The sequence below is a fragment of the Phyllobates terribilis genome, unplaced genomic scaffold (genome assembly GCF_046119375.1).
Source record: "Phyllobates terribilis strain yellow unplaced genomic scaffold, ASM4611937v1 Scaffold_8__6_contigs__length_399053987, whole genome shotgun sequence".
NCBI classification, from domain to species: Eukaryota; Metazoa; Chordata; class Amphibia; order Anura; family Dendrobatidae; genus Phyllobates; species Phyllobates terribilis.
Genome location: NW_027362768.1, coordinates 109,451,066 through 109,466,836, shown reverse-complemented (window position 1 = coordinate 109,466,836; position 15,771 = coordinate 109,451,066). Strand labels below are relative to the sequence as shown.

At 41.1% G+C, this 15,771-nt stretch overlaps 1 protein-coding gene across 4 annotated transcripts in view; it reads right to left on the bottom strand.

The window, feature by feature from the left end:
• Window positions 1–15,771, bottom strand: part of FNBP1L (formin binding protein 1 like) — a 142,216-nt gene that overhangs the window by 33,655 nt on the left and 92,790 nt on the right. For all 4 annotated transcript variants that reach the window (XM_073643214.1, XM_073643213.1, XM_073643215.1 and 1 more), the window contains 6 exons: window positions 12,323–12,376; window positions 9,368–9,515; window positions 8,163–8,225; window positions 7,623–7,727; window positions 5,380–5,508; window positions 141–287 (listed from right to left, as the gene is read on the bottom strand). In XM_073643214.1, the coding sequence (XP_073499315.1) occupies window positions 141–287; window positions 5,380–5,508; window positions 7,623–7,727; window positions 8,163–8,225; window positions 9,368–9,515; window positions 12,323–12,376 (646 nt within the window). The remainder of the gene's footprint in view (window positions 1–140; window positions 288–5,379; window positions 5,509–7,622; window positions 7,728–8,162; window positions 8,226–9,367; window positions 9,516–12,322; window positions 12,377–15,771) is intronic.

Genomic DNA, 15,771 nt, shown 5'->3' with positions numbered 1-15,771 from the left:
GTATCCAATCTGTAGCAAGCAGCCCAGTAAGTGATACATGGCTGGAATCAGGGTCTCTGCCCCATACAATATGCTGCTCCCATATTTGCGCGCTCAAACCTCAAACAAAGACCATAAAAGAAAAAAAATGCTATTCTCACCCTACGATCATCCACAGACTTGGCTGCCTGCACCATTCCTTCTAAGCATTTTGAGATAATTGGGATAACTTTTCGCTCTGCGTCAGCAAAACCTTTATAACACTCGCTCAGCTTCGTAGTCCTCCTCTCATCCATTTCCTGAAGGTGCTGTAAAAAGGATATGCAAAGCAAATCAAATATTAAAAAGGGGCAAAAGTTAAAGCCTTGGATATAACCTGTACTGTAATAAAATGTAGATTACGCATCAGAAAATGGAGTTGGTCATTCTTTACAGGATATATATTTATATAGAGATAAAAATGAAAGTAAATAATACAAGTTCAATTTATAAATTTGCAATTTGTGACTGCTACTTTTTTTTCTTTATTAATTATTATTCTGGGTCCTGACAGGTCTCATTCCACCCTCAATGTTGGTGCCCATCGCTTACCAGTGGGTCATACCTCTAGATATTTTACTAGCATAACACTTCTGATTAAGAGAAGGAACCTGGTAAGGAGACAATGGCATCATGAAAGGAGGAATGGAACCGGTTACGGGAGGAGATTTACTAGTCCTCTCCTAGTAATTACATAACTCCCAATAACAAAAATATTTACCATGACCTTTTAAGCAGAAAAATTGGATGGGGGAGAGCGGGGGTGGAATATGGGTACATATATCACCAAATAAATATGTGACCGTAAAAGATTTAAATTTGGTATTTTGCTGAGGGTACTCTTTTTTTCCTTTGAAAACAGATTAACATTTTGCACAGTCTTCTGCATCTGGCATCATATATTCTGCGCCTAACATTCAGAATAAATTAACTGTCAGGGCTAGATTACGTATAGAAATACTGAAGGGGTTAAGCGGGACTATAAAATTCATGCCATCGCCTTCGAATTGGCCATCAATATTAGATCACTGAGGGTCCGACTCTCCATGCCCCATACCGATTTCGCCGTTTGAGGGGGCCACAGCACTTTTGCAACCCTACTGTTAACCAGGCACAGCTCCACACCATTATTAGTGGCCGTGCCTGATATTACAATTTTCTACAGCTTTGTTCCATTCAAGTAAGTTATTACCAGACACCAAAAAAATTATTTCTCTGAATCTGGCAAACAATGAAGAAGGGGCACCACCCGGGCGGGAGCGCGGGGCACTTTTAAACAGCTGATCGATGAGGTTGCTGAAAGTCGCACTCCCACCACAATCAACCTTAAAGATATCCTATCAATTTTAAGTTCCCAGATAACCCCTTTTTGGTAGCTGCATACTCATGCTTTCTTTTTTTTTTTAATCACTACCTCTGCTGGAGGACTATAACCCCTTTATGGTAGCTGTACACTTTCTTTTTTTAGCACTACCTCTGCTGGAGGACTATAACCCCTGCTGTACATTTCTTTCTTGATACAATGAGTACTGTATACTTATCAAACTTCCTTGAAAACCCAAGAGAAATGCCAGTTACTATGTATGGACATGTCTGAGACAAACTATGACTTCACAGGTCTCTATAAATAGCTAGCCCGTACAAGTGAGCAGCAATATATTAAAATTATTTAGAAGTTAAATCACAAAAGATCAGTGCCACACAAGCAGGAACAGCAGTGGCCAGCAATGGGCATCATACAACAAGCAGATTTCTGCAAGTGTCGGCAGCTTTTTTACCTGATCACCCAAGATTACCGCAGACGCACCCACCAATAGCAGCTGAATGATGAAGGGACTGTGATCTCCAAATGGATCATTTTATCTTAGAAAACTCTTTTAAACAGCGTTAGTGCACACCCTTGTAAGAAGTCGTCCTAATGAAAGCCATGGTCCCTGCTCCAGCTTCCAATAATTCATACACTACAGAGACTGTCCACTTATTTCAATAATGCACAATGTAATGTTTTATTTCCCCTGTGGGGGCGCTACCGTGGAAATGAACAGCTGCGGCATAGAAATGATCTAATCACAAGAGAAGGCATTTTAAGGTTATGTTCACATTTTCAGTAATCATCTGTTAGAATGGATCCAGCTGAAATCAGTTGGCAAAAAAAGTTGGGCAGACAACTTTTGTCTGTTCATAAACTAATTTCAGCGGCATCCTTTTTTTTTTTTTTTTTAAACATTGAAGTCTATGAAAAAAAATCTGTTAAATATCCATCTGTTTTCTTCCTTTTTAAAAGGATCCAGTAGGTGAAAAAACAGATCCTTTTTAAAAGGAAAGAAAGACGGATGGCTATCTAACAGATTAGTTTTCCATAGACTTCAGTGTTAAAAAATGGATACAGAAGAGATCAGTTTTTAAAAGCAGATAAAATAAGTTGTGTTTTTTTTGTTTTGTTTTTTTCCAAAGGATTGCTGCTGGTTCTGTTCTAATGGATGATTACTGGACATGTGAACATAGCCCAACAAAAAGGATAGTCTAAAGTGAGCACTGTAAGGAAAGGAAACAATGGTAAAAGGGGGTTTGCATGCATAATCTAAAACAAGAACGGCTTCTCTATGGCAAGCTGATCACGGGGCGCCCTACTGTTGGGACACCAACGGACACCAGTAATTGATGGAGGAAATTCATATTAACTGGGTCGTCCAACAGACTAATGTGTATGAGGAACCCCTCACCACCACCCTTGACGCTTACCCCACAGAAGTCTGAGTAGATAAGGATCCAACTTGTCCGATTTTGGACAGCCGATCATTTTGTTCTCTAGGTAATCCTCTGCCAGAGATGTCTGGCAGCGTCTCTCTCATACCAAAGACCGCAGCGCTCCTGCGTAAGGAGTAGTCAGTTTGTCGAGAACTGCCGACAAAGCCATCATTTGTTTGACAGCTATCTAAAGTTTATGGGGGGGGGCTTAACCGAAAGTGGTAGCGTTCCTTATCCCAGAAATGTTAGGCACACGTCCCTGATAAGGTGCGTCAAACTCATTAAGTGGTGGGTGCCTCTTAATGAATTCGGTGCATCTTATTCCTGCACACACCTCATTAAGACAGGGGTGTGTGTGTATATATGTATGTACAGTTATATGAAAAAGTTTGGGCACCCCTATTAATCTTAAGCTTAATGTTTTTAAAAATTGGTGTTTTTGCAACAACTATTTCAGTTTGATATATGTAATAACTGTTAGACGCAGTAATGTTTCTGCCTTGAAATGAGGTTTATTGTACTAACAGAAAATGTGCAATCTGTATTCAAACAAAATTTGACAGGTGCATAAGTATGGGCACCCTTATCATTTTCTTGTTTTAAATACTCCTACCTACTTTTTACTGACTTACTAAAGCCCTTTTTTTGGTTTTGTAACCTCATTGAGCTTTGAACTTCATAGCCAGGTGTATGCAATCATGAGAAAAGCTACTTAAAGTGGCCACTTGCAAGTTGTTCTCCTGTTTGAATCTCCTCTGAAGAGTGGCATCATGGGCTCCTCAAAACAATTGTCAAATGATCTGAAAACAAAGATTATTCAACATAGTTGCTCAGGGGAAGGATACAAAAAGCTGTCTCAGAGATTTAACCTGTCAGTTTCCACTGTGAGGAACATAGTAAGGAAATGGAAGAACACAGGGACAGTTCTTGTTAAGGCCAGAAGTGGCAGGCCAAGAAAAACATCAGAAAGGCAGAGGAGAAGAATGGTGAGATCAGTCAAGGACAATCCTCAGACCACCTCCAGAGAGCTGCAGCATCAACTTGCTGCAGATGGTGTCACTGTGCATCGGTCAACTATACAACGCACTTTGCACAAGGAGAAGCTGTATGGGAGAGTGATGCGAAAGAAGCCGTTTCTGCAAGCAAGCCACAAACAGAGTCGGCTGAGGTATGCAAAAGCACATTTGGAGAAGCCAATTTCTTTTTGGAAGAAGGTCCTGTGGACTGATGAAACCAAGATTGAGTTGTTTGGTCATACAAAAAGGCGTTATGCATGGCGGCAAAAAACCACAGCATTCCAAGAAAAACACTTGCTACCCACAGTAAAATTTGGTGGAGGTTCCATCATGCTTTGGGGCTGTGTGGCCAATGCCAGCACCGGGAATCTTCTTAAAGTTGAGGGAAGCAAGGATTCCACTCAGTATCAGCAGATTCTTGACAATGTTCAAGAATCAGTGATAAAGTTGAAGTTACGCAGGGGATGGATCTTTCAGCAAGACAATGATCCAAAACACCGCTCCAAATCTACTCAGGCATTCATGCAGAGGAACAATTACAATGTTCTGGAATGGCCATCCCAGTCCCCAGACCTGAATATCATTGAACATCTGTGGGATCATTTGAAGAGGGCTGTCCATGCTCAGTGACCATCAAACTTAACTGAACTGGAATTGTTTTGTAAAGAGGAATGGTCAAAAATACCTTCATCCAGGATCCAGGAACTCATTAAAAGCTACAGGAAGCGACTAGAGGCTGTTATTTTTGCAAAAGGAGGATCTACTAAATATTAATGTCACTTTTCTGGTGAGGTGCCCATACTTATGCACCTGTCAAATTTTGTTTGAATGCAGATTGCACATTTTCTGTTAGTACAATAAACCTCATTTCAAGGCAGAAACATTACTGTGTCCAACAGTTATTACATATATCAAACTGAAATAGCTGTTGCAAAAACACCAATTTTTAAAAAAACATTAAGCATAAGATTAATAGGGGTGCCCAAACTTTTTCATATAACTGTGTGTGTGTGTGGGGTGCCCAAACTTTTTCATATAAGTGTGTGTGTGTGTGTGTGTGTGTGTGTGTGTGTGTGTGTGTGTGTGTGTGTGTGTGTGTGTGTGTGTGATTTTTGAATGAGTTTACCCTGACATTTACATTCTATCTGATTTCATACGCATTGGTTTTGATAGAAAACAACAGTGATTTAAGGGAGGGAGACGGGTAGAGTAAGAGTTCCCCTTGGTTTAGCACACCAAGCATGACAAAATAGTGACTTGGGCTCAGTTATTAGGTATCCACAGTAAAATAAACAGGAAACCTATAAAGGAAAGTCATTGTTCAAAAACCTCTTCTAATGGCCGGCAACACAGAGGAAGTATGGAGCCTTTTGTGGCAGGAGAATACGCCATTCTTCAATTACAAAAAAAAGTATGACATTTTTTCCTGTTTATCTTACAATATTGCGTTTCTTCTGGGATATTTATACTCCTAATCTGACACACCCAAAGCTTTCTGTCATCCTAAAAAACACACACGGCCCAGTAAATATTTACAAAACAAACAGGGGCGCAATATTTATAATGGCTGATCCGAGGACAAACAGGCGCCGCTCACCTTGTAAACCTGTGGGATAACAATGTAGAAATGTTTGTGTTGTTCCTGGTTGTAATTCTGTAGTTGTGCGGCGTATTCGTTTTTGCTTTCGTCTGCCATGTGGGTGCGCAGGTTCAGCTGCTGCTTCGCCTGTTAAAGGGAACAAAAAATATAAAACACAATCTATAAAAGCTGGAAACCAAGGTGGATCCATCACCTTAAAAACAATGCACTGGTAGTATAATACAAAGGTCCCCTGTACTAGTTATATAAGACTTTTGTGCATGCTGCTCCCATAAATCTGATTGTGAAGGGAGTGGGAGCAGGTAAGCTGTAACATCACATCATGTCTATGACGATGAGACTGCTGAAAAGTCTTCTGTAAATAAGAAAGTCTAAAGGTCTTTTCAGAGAAGCAACAATAGACCTTATGGAAGTTGATCTGTGCTTGTATAAACAAGCAGGTGAATACTGACGCGTCGACGAACTGCTGCTGATACGACCATTCTGTCTTCATACAGTATGTAAATCGCCTCATTTGAACTCTAGTGCCACCTATTGGATGCAGCAGTCCTAAAAGTCACTATCAACCCTTTAAAAAGCCTTGCCATATGACTCAGGATAAGACAACAAAGCACATACTCCTATTGCTGACACGTGTTTCGGGGCATTTGCCCCTCATCAGTGTAAAGCTGTGTCATATTATCGATAGCACATCGCCTGTTTAGATTTAATCACCCAATGAGTGTTCTGCTCATTCATTGATTGATCACATGTTCAATCGAGCTCAGGCCCCTTTCGAACCAAAGTTCACCGATAGTAGGCTCGTCTAAATGCACCTAAAAGGGGTTTTTACTACTCGGGCAACCCCTTCTTATATACTATATTTCAGAGTGTAAAATTAAAACAACAAATACTGCGGTTCTGTCGAAGGGTGAAAAAGGATTATTTTTTTTTTATAACATTTAAAGGTGTATTCCCATCTCCAAGATCCTATCCAAATATATAGTAGGTGTACTAATAATAGCAAATACCTCCAATTACAAATCTAGTATAGTTCTTCTGGTTCGCTGTGTCACCTACCCTATACGCAGGGCATTGCAGTAGCTTAGATATCCATGGTTACGACCACTAACTGTCAATATATGAGTTTTCGCAACCATGGATACCTAAGCTACTGCAATGCCCTGGATATGGGGTAAGTGACATAGCTTATCAGAAGAACTATACTACATTTCTAATTGGAAGAATTTGCTAATATTATTACACCTACTAGATATTGGGATAGGATCTTGGAAATAGGAATACCCTTTTAACTAAAAAAAATATGTACAAAATGTAATATTCTGATGACACATTCCATTTAAAAGTCCACAAGATATTTAAATTTCTGTCTGGAAAATCTGTAGATAAGATTTGATAAAATCGCTCATACTTTGCTGATCTTTTATAACACTGCATATTTTCAGTTGCAGGGTAAATTCAGCACTAGGTGTGCGGGTGCCTAATAGTTCTCCAGGGTTACTGCTGTACAGTTCTATAACTATTAGGGAAGAAAAATGTCCACTGACCACAGAGTTCCCCCTGCAGGCACAAGGACTACAGAGTCAGCGCTTTACAAGGAACCTGCACACAGTAATATTTATCACAACTTCTCAGACACCTATGGTTATCAAAAATTACGTTTATGCGCACTGAAACATGAATTTTCAGGCTTGGTGTCAAGGGAACCATCATTATAAAAAAAACAAAAACAAAAAAAACCCAGCAATATCCTAATGTCTGACGTTTTGAAATTGGGATCAGTCATTTAAATAGCAGAAAGTCCAAAATTAATTTGAGGAGAAATTTACATCCACTCGTATCCTACAGACATATCACCTGAATATAAGCTGGCAGGCAAAAAAAAAAGCACCTAAATTTTGGAGACAAAGACCTAAATGCCCATTAAAGCAGCAACTGGCCGTCTTTTGGGTAAAGGGCAGGCGGCGGGGAGGGAGGACAGGCAGGCGGCGGGGAGGGAGGACAGGCAGGCAGCGGGGAGGGAGGACAGGCAGGCAGCGGGGAGGGAGGACAGGCAGGCAGCGGGGAGGGAGGAATAGCTTGGGCACTATCTAGCTTCTCAGCACAGAACACGCTGATGTCACCATTGATATTATAGCCGTTATATGTGGGCTTGTCTAATGAGTGAAAAAATATCAATAAGTGAAAATGATAGAAAAAAAAAAATCCTATGTAACTGGCATTAAATATGAAGCCTTTACCTTCTCTACGTCAGATTTTGTGGCATTGGTGTCATTATCCAGTCTCTCGTATGTCTGCTGTGCCTTTTCTGCTTCTTTGCATTCCCTCTCGAACCTCTTTTTACTCTGCAGATATTGTAATTGAAGAAAATAAAAAGGGAAAACAAAAAAGGAATATAGTAAAATTGATTATTATTTTGCAATTTATGTAATGCAAGTGCGGCCGACAGGATATTGGTCAGGACATCACTTTCTGAGATGTGAACACGAGACTGTTGCATAATTCACGACTCAGACTGTTGCAAAATCTGCACGTTATCTAAAGATTTCTACCTATTTATGTGCGACAATACCGGGTCATTAAGAGCATACTGTAGAAATAGACATGCATGTAATGTCAAATTTTGGGAAAACCCACGTATTGTACTGTAATCTGTGTGGTGTCCGCACCTCTGACTGTGCACTTATAGGTATGATCACATCTCATGTACATCCCTGGAAGTGAAGACTGCGTATGTATTTAAGGAAGAGACTAAAATACTGCAGAAAAGCAGAACTTACACTGTCCATTTGTTTCAAACACATATCGAGGTACTGCTGTGCTCTCCGGCCCTCTTGCAGATGCTTTCAAGAAAATAAAACAAAATATTTTGATTTTTGATATCAATTTTCAGGATATTAAAACAATTGTACAATCTTTGATTCAACTACAGAACACTGCACATTACATAATTTCTTTGAAGAAAAACTTGCCATAACCCCCAATTGAAATGCATAAACTTGTGTTTAGTTACTAAAGATTTTCTTAACAGATGTGAGAAAGCAGGAAGGATCCTTCTTCAGGATTATGTGATGTAAGAAACTGCATCCAACCTGTAGACTAAGAAGATTATGAAGTAGCATGTTCACATGTCTTTTGCCTCTATATTAAAACATTTTTAGTCTTTTTTTCTTTGGAGAATGAAGCTATTAAGAACAACATGAGCTCATAAAGGTAAAGTCTAAAAATGTGACATACTTTGTGTGTTATAAAATACTTTTGCCTACTGATGGATCTGCAGCTTTGAGAGAATTGGCTATACTAAAAGAGAACCTGTCACCAGGTCAAAAGTGGCCAGGAATTGCTCTTACTTTACTCTAGCTGCTTCCATGAATTTTCTTCCCCTAAATGATCAGCCACACTGTTCCAGAAATATGTTTTTTTTTTTTTTTAATTTAGCGTTCATTTTCATTGTCTTCACCTAGTGGGCAGTGCTAACAGGATTCCTTGGGGGCAGGTCTGTATGCATAATTATCAACTTGATAAAAACGCCCATATCTATGGGACCATATACCATATGGCGGATATAAAAAAAGACAACTAACAATAGTCAAGGGAGCTGTGGGAATAAAAATAAAAGCAAAAACCGGCGAGCATTCACTTGGTGACATGACCTTTTTAAAAGGGTATTCTGGCTCAATTCACTTCCACTTTGAGACGACGGTGACATTACGTCTACAGATACCTTCCGGCTTAGGTGTATGCCGAGCAGGATTCACCTACCTTTCCTATTCAGTAGAACAGGTGGGGACGCATTCGAAAGGACAGGTGCGCGATACCTACCGTTCACACATTCGAGATGCCAGATATCTGCAGATGTCATGTCACTGCGCCCCCCTACTGATACCGGTGTGGAAGTGAAACTCAGCTGGATTACCCCTTTAAATTGACCAGCTGTGTATGGAGTTGAAAATTAATATATAAAGTGCTATAATAAAATAAATACCGATTTTCGCTCAGCTTTCAGGTCATAGGTATACTTCATTATTTCACCATAAACTCTGTGTCCAATTTCCTCGGCCACTACTTCCCGCTGTCCGGCGTAGTCATTCAGCTCGTTCAGTATATTATAAAATGCTACACATGATGAAAATCTGTAACGGAGGAAAGAAAAATCTATACATCAGAGGTCCTATTGTTATGCTGCCTATCAAGTGTGATTTTACTGTGCAAGTGGAAGGGTCTCTTGTACAACAATAACACCTATCAATTGCAACCCACAATTAAGCTAGTCATTGACAAGGATTCTTATACATCCCGAACAAAGTAACAACCAGTCATCATAATAAGGCCTATGAAAAAGAATATACACATCTCCATTTTTGGACAAACGCAAATGATACTATCTGTAACTGACTGAGTGATAATAGCTGCCTGCGATCTGATGAAGAGTATACACTAGACCAAAACCTCAACCTTGTATATTAACATTAGAGCAAGCAACGGGGACAAGAGGGGGTAAAACTTATTTAAAAAAAATCTGACAGCCAAGCACTGTCAACTAATATCTAAAGTGATGGTCTCAAACACTGACTAAGAGGAGAGAGAGAGAAAAGATCAGAGCTAAAAGCATTGTGCTCCCAAATTTATGTCATAATCAGCAGGACAACCAGCTATTTGAAGAAGTTGCAAAGTCTCTGCAGCAGTAAAAAATTAGGAAAATATTTAGAAAGTTGATTAGAGATTCATGCTTCCCAAAACACAGCCAGCATGAATCAGACTCTGGACACGTTACTGCAGCGGTGTATTTTTTACTCTGAAAGGCGTTACAGAGAACACACAAATAGGCAGAGACCTGTCAGTCTAGGTGAGCGGGGCAGGTGGTAGCCGCCGGCTCTATAAAGTATGTTTTATCTAAACGCTGCAGCATTTTGGAGTTGAATATACACGGCTGCAGTAATGCTGCCAGTGTCCGATTCATGCTGCCCTTGGTTCAGGCTGCATGAACCTCCTGATAGATTCTCTTTACTTTTGCAATTAAAGAGGTTGTCCAACTACTCGAACAATCCATTCTCAGTCCCTAGGTTTCCCCCTATAACGCCTATACTCCCCTTCAGGAGAGCCAGTGCAGACAGAGCTAGCATGACACCGCAGGTGAGTATAGATGTCATTTTAAAATGAGGAAACAGGGATTGTGAAGGGGTTGTCAGAGTAATGGAAAACCAATTAAGTTGCAAAAAAGACTAAAAAAATAAGTTTAAAGCTTTTAAGCTCAGCAGTAAAAACCCCAAATGAGGATATTTCCATGCAGTTGCCTGATACAAGTAAAGCTGAAATAACACTGCAATAAATAAGTACACCTGCGCTAACAGCATTGTAACCTAGTTGGGACACATCCACACTGTCTTTTGCGAACTGCAAAACTGAGTGGTATGCTATTCACTCCATATACAGTGGCTTGCGAAAGCATTCACCCCCTTGGCTTTTTACCTATTTTGTTACATCATAACCTGTATTTAAATATTTTTGTAATCCGATTCGTTTGTGAGGCATCAGCACTAAATAGTGTTTAGTTGGTGAAGAGAAAAAAATATAGGTATAAATTAAATTTATGGGGTCAAATAGCTAAAAATTGGCATGTGCATATGTATTAAACTATTTTTGCTATGAAGCCCTTAAAAAAATTATTGTGCAAGCAATTACCGTCATAAGTCACATGCTTAGTGACAGGACATCCACGTGTGTGCAATCTAATGTCACATGTCTGTCAGTATATATACTTTACCTTTTCTGAAAGGCCACAACGGCTGCAACACCATTAAGCAAGAGGCACCACTAAGCAAACAACACCATGAAGACCAAAGAGATCTCCAAACAAATCAGGGACAAAGTTGTTGAGAAGCACAAGTCCGAGTTGGGTTATAAAAAAATATCCCAATCTGTGATGATCCCCCGAAGCATCATCAAATCCATTATCATCAAATGGAAAGAATATGCTACCACAACAAACCTGCCAAGTGGGGGCCGCCCACCAAAACTCTCAGCCCGGGCAAGGAGGGCATTAATCAGAGGTAGCACAGAGACCAAAGGTAACCCTGAAGGAGCGGCAGAGTTCCCAAGTAGAGACTGGAGTATCTGTCCATACAACCACAATAAACCGTATACTCCATAGAGGTGGTCTTTATAGCAGAGAGGGCAGAAAAAATCCTTTACTTACACACAAGGCATGTTCTTAAACCCTCAAAAAAAGGAGTGCCATTCCAGGTTGTGAGGCAGCAAGACACGAAAAAACCCCAAGTGAGGTGCATACTTTCGAAAGCCACTGTATGTTCACTTACTACTATAACGCACCTAGATTTTCAGCATATGCACTGGCCTTTAATTTTCCACCAACATATGCGTGTGCTGGGAAATGGAAATAAAACATTATTTCCGATGAAGACTACAAAGGGATCCATGAGCTCACGATGTTGCGCGTGGAGACACGTCACCGGCTGGGGCGCTCTAAATATCACAAGCACACAGAATTGAGTTGCGAGTATAGGAGAATATTTCTCACTACTAACAGATTTATCTGGACTTTGTAATTCAAAGACAATGGACCCTCTGGATCTTTATTGGGAACGGTGGAAGATTGAAGGTCAGTGGGACATCTAGTAGAGTTATGCACAATACTACAAAAAGACCATACGGGGAGTGAATAATAATTTCCATTCAATATTGCAGTTCACAAATAGGAGTTTGGATCTGGCCAAACTGGGATACAAGGCTGTGTGTGGGGTGTTAGCGCAGGCGTACTGTGTTTATTGTAGAGTTTATTTAATAGCTGGCTTGTTACCTGTGTGTACAGATACAAAGGCTTCACCTGCAGGTGAGGTATACTGCTTTGTACATAAAAAGCCATACATCATTAACATAAGGGCAATCTTTGCTTTTAAAGTTGAAAAAAGAATGCAAATACCTGGGCTCCTCGTCTTTTGCAGATCGTTTCGGACAAAACTTTTTCACTAAATTCCTAAGATAAAACAAAAAAACATTTGTGGTAAAAACTATCGGACTGAGGAAACACAGAACAAAAAACAAACCACCAAAACATTTATCGCCTTTATTCAGTAATATAGTTTTCTGACCCCCTGCACTGCCCCTTGCACAGATAGTAATGGCTTTTCCTCCACCTGCTGCATAAGAATTGTAATTTGTGCTTGCAAATGTATATACACTGCTCAAAAAAAATAAAGGGAACACTCAAATAACACATCCTAGATCTGAATGAATGAAATATTCTCATTGAATACTTTGTTCTGTACAAAGTTGAATGTGCTGACAACAAAATCGCACAAAAATCATCAATGAAAATCAAATTTATTAACCAATGGAGGCCAGGATTTGGAGTCACCCCCAAAATTAAAGTAAAAAACACACTACAGGCTGATCCAACTTTGATGTAATGTCCTTAAAACAAGTCAAAATGAGGCTCAGTATTGTGTGTGGCCTCCACGTGCCTGTATGACCTCCCTACAACGCCTGGGCATGCTCCGGATGAGGTTGCGGATGGTCTCCTGTGGGATCTCCTCCCAGACCTGGACTAAAGCATCAGCCAACTCCTGGACAGTCTGTGGTGCAACGTGACGTTGGTGGATGGAGCGAGACATGTCCCAGATGTGCTCAAAAGGATTCAGGTCTGGGGAACTGCGGGCCAGTCCATAGCTTCAATGCCTTCATCTTGCAGGAACTGCGGACACACTCCAGCCACATGAGGTCTGGCATTGTCCTGCATTAGGAGGAACCCAAGGCCAACCGCACCAGCATATGGTCTCACAAGGGGTCAGAGGATCTCATCTCGGTACCTAATGGCAGTCAAGCTACCTCTGGCGAGTACATGGAGGGCTGTGCGGCCCTCCAAAGAAATGTCACCCCACACCATTACTGACCCACTGCCAAACCGGTCATGCTGAAGGATGTTGCAGGCAGCAGATCGGTCTCCACGGCGTCTCCAGACTCAGTCACGTCTGTCACATGTGCTCAGTGTGAACCTGATTTCATCTGTGAAGAGCACAGGGCGCTAGTGGCTACTTTGCCAATCCTGGTCTTCTGTGGCAAATGCCAAGCATCCTGCACGGTGTTGGGCTGTGAGCACAACCCCCATGTGTGGACGTCAGGCCCTCATACCACCCTCATGGAGTCGGTTTCTAACCGTTTGTGCAGACACATGCACATTTGTGGCCTGCTGGAGGTCATTTTGCAGGGCTCTGGCAGTGCTTCTCCTGTTCCTCCTTGCACAAAGGCGGAGGTAGCGGTCCTGCTGCTGGGTTCTTGCCCTCCTATGGCCCCCTCCACGTCTCCTGGTGTACTGGCCTGTCTCCTGGTAGCGCCTCCAGCCTCTGGACACTACGCTGACAGACACAGCAAACCTTCTTGCCACAGCTCACATTGATGTGCCATCCTGGATGAGCTGCACTACCTGAGCAACTTCTGTGGGTTGTAGAGTCCGTCTCATGCTACCACGAGTGTGAAAGCACAACCAACATTCAAAAGTGACCAAAACATCAGCCAGAAAGCATTGGTACTGAGATGTGGTCTGTGGTCCCCACCTGCAGAACCACTCCTTTATTGAGGGTGTCTTGATAATTGCCAATAATTTCCATCTATTGTCTATTCCATTTGCACAACAGCATGTGATATTAATTGTCAATCAGTGTTGCTTCCTAAGTGGACAGTTTGATTTCACAGAAGTTTGATTTACTTGGAGTTATATTCTGTATGTATATATGTATACTGAGCGTGCGCGACCTGCCAAGAGAAAACTGCTGGTCATATCCATGGGCAACAATGTATATGTAGATGTTCAGGCGATATCCAGGGCAGTGAGAAGTGGAATTCATTTGGCAAGTTTATTTTTGGATTTTTAAGCCCCTGAACTATATGGCATTGTGGGAACAACCCTTTAAAGTTCATTACGGCCTATTATATATGAGCCTATCGTACTGAACAGATACCCAGCAAAGAAAATAAATCACATTAATGATTGCACATTAATGGGATCATCAGATTTATAACCTACACATTTCCAATATATCAGTTTGTCAAGTTTTGGTTGTTTTCTAGTCTATGCAAATTCCAAACATCGCTCATTATTATTCATTAGGTGAAATACATAACAATGTGGTATCCTAGCAACGGAGCGACCGCTCTTTCAACGAAGGTCCTTCTGGCATTTATAGATAGCAGGAAGGAAGCTGTGTCACAGAGCATGCAAATAAGAGGTGATAACTTGTGAAGGCTGTGAGCTCTGGACCGGCCTCAGAAGCTGACTCCGTAAGTAATGCCCTAGGCTCCTCATTTCTGGGGGTAGTCTGATGATTAAAAATAGCAATTTATACCAACAACCTCCATTGTCCTGATTTTCGATCATAAGACTTTGAATCATACGACAGAAGCCGACACTACATTGCCCTTCTTCATCATAAGGGAGACAGGATCAAAAAGCAAAGTAAAAACAACCACCAAGCGCACAAGAAAAATTAAATTTTACCCCAAATTCTGGGCAGCCTCCGAAAATGAACCTGTGCACCTGAAGACCCCCATACACAGAATGAATGCAACCATGTTTTTCTCCACTGGAGCATTTTAGAGGAAACAGCATGAGTCGGTCGGGGACTAAAGAGCCCCCAGATGGCTTCTCCCCACACTGATCCAATTAATCAATAGGTCGCTCCCTGGGCAGACTCTGCTTGTTCCAGGCAAACCAGTGCTGTCAATCAGTGAGGGAAGAAGAGCTGTGCAAAAATCAGTGTACAGAACGGTGCGCAGAGTCTCTTGGCCAAACCAAGGGTGCACCGAGCACCCCAAGCAGCACGAGATGAAAGTTCAACTTTTGTAGAACGGATGCAGCAATTAGAACCCCAAGTGCCTGATTCATAATTTGCAGCATTTTTAAAAAAAGTCACTTTTCTTTTTCTCCCCCCTTGTTTATCACTGACTTCTTTTGTGCCAAATTCATCAAAATGATACAACACAAGATTCATTAATTTTACACAGCCCAAAATGGACTTTTTTCTAACTAATTTTATGACTTCTTTAGCAGTGAAAGTCACATGTTGCAAAAATAAGCTCCAAAATAAATCAATCCAGGGTGGGCAGGGGGGGGGGGGGGGGCTAGAGTAGAGCAGCACCAAATTTTGAAACTAAAAAAAAAAAAAAAAAAAGTTGCATTTCAAGAATCAGTCTAACACAACTGGAAAAGCAATATTTACGCAAAAATCAAAAAACTAAAACCATAAAAGACCACTTGAAAAAAATCCTCAAACTGATGAGTTTGTTGCAAATTGAAAAGTCCCTTGTTGAGAGGTATTCTGGGATTCAGCGGGATGTCCCGATTTGAGGGAGCAGGCCCACTGTCCCGGCAGGTGA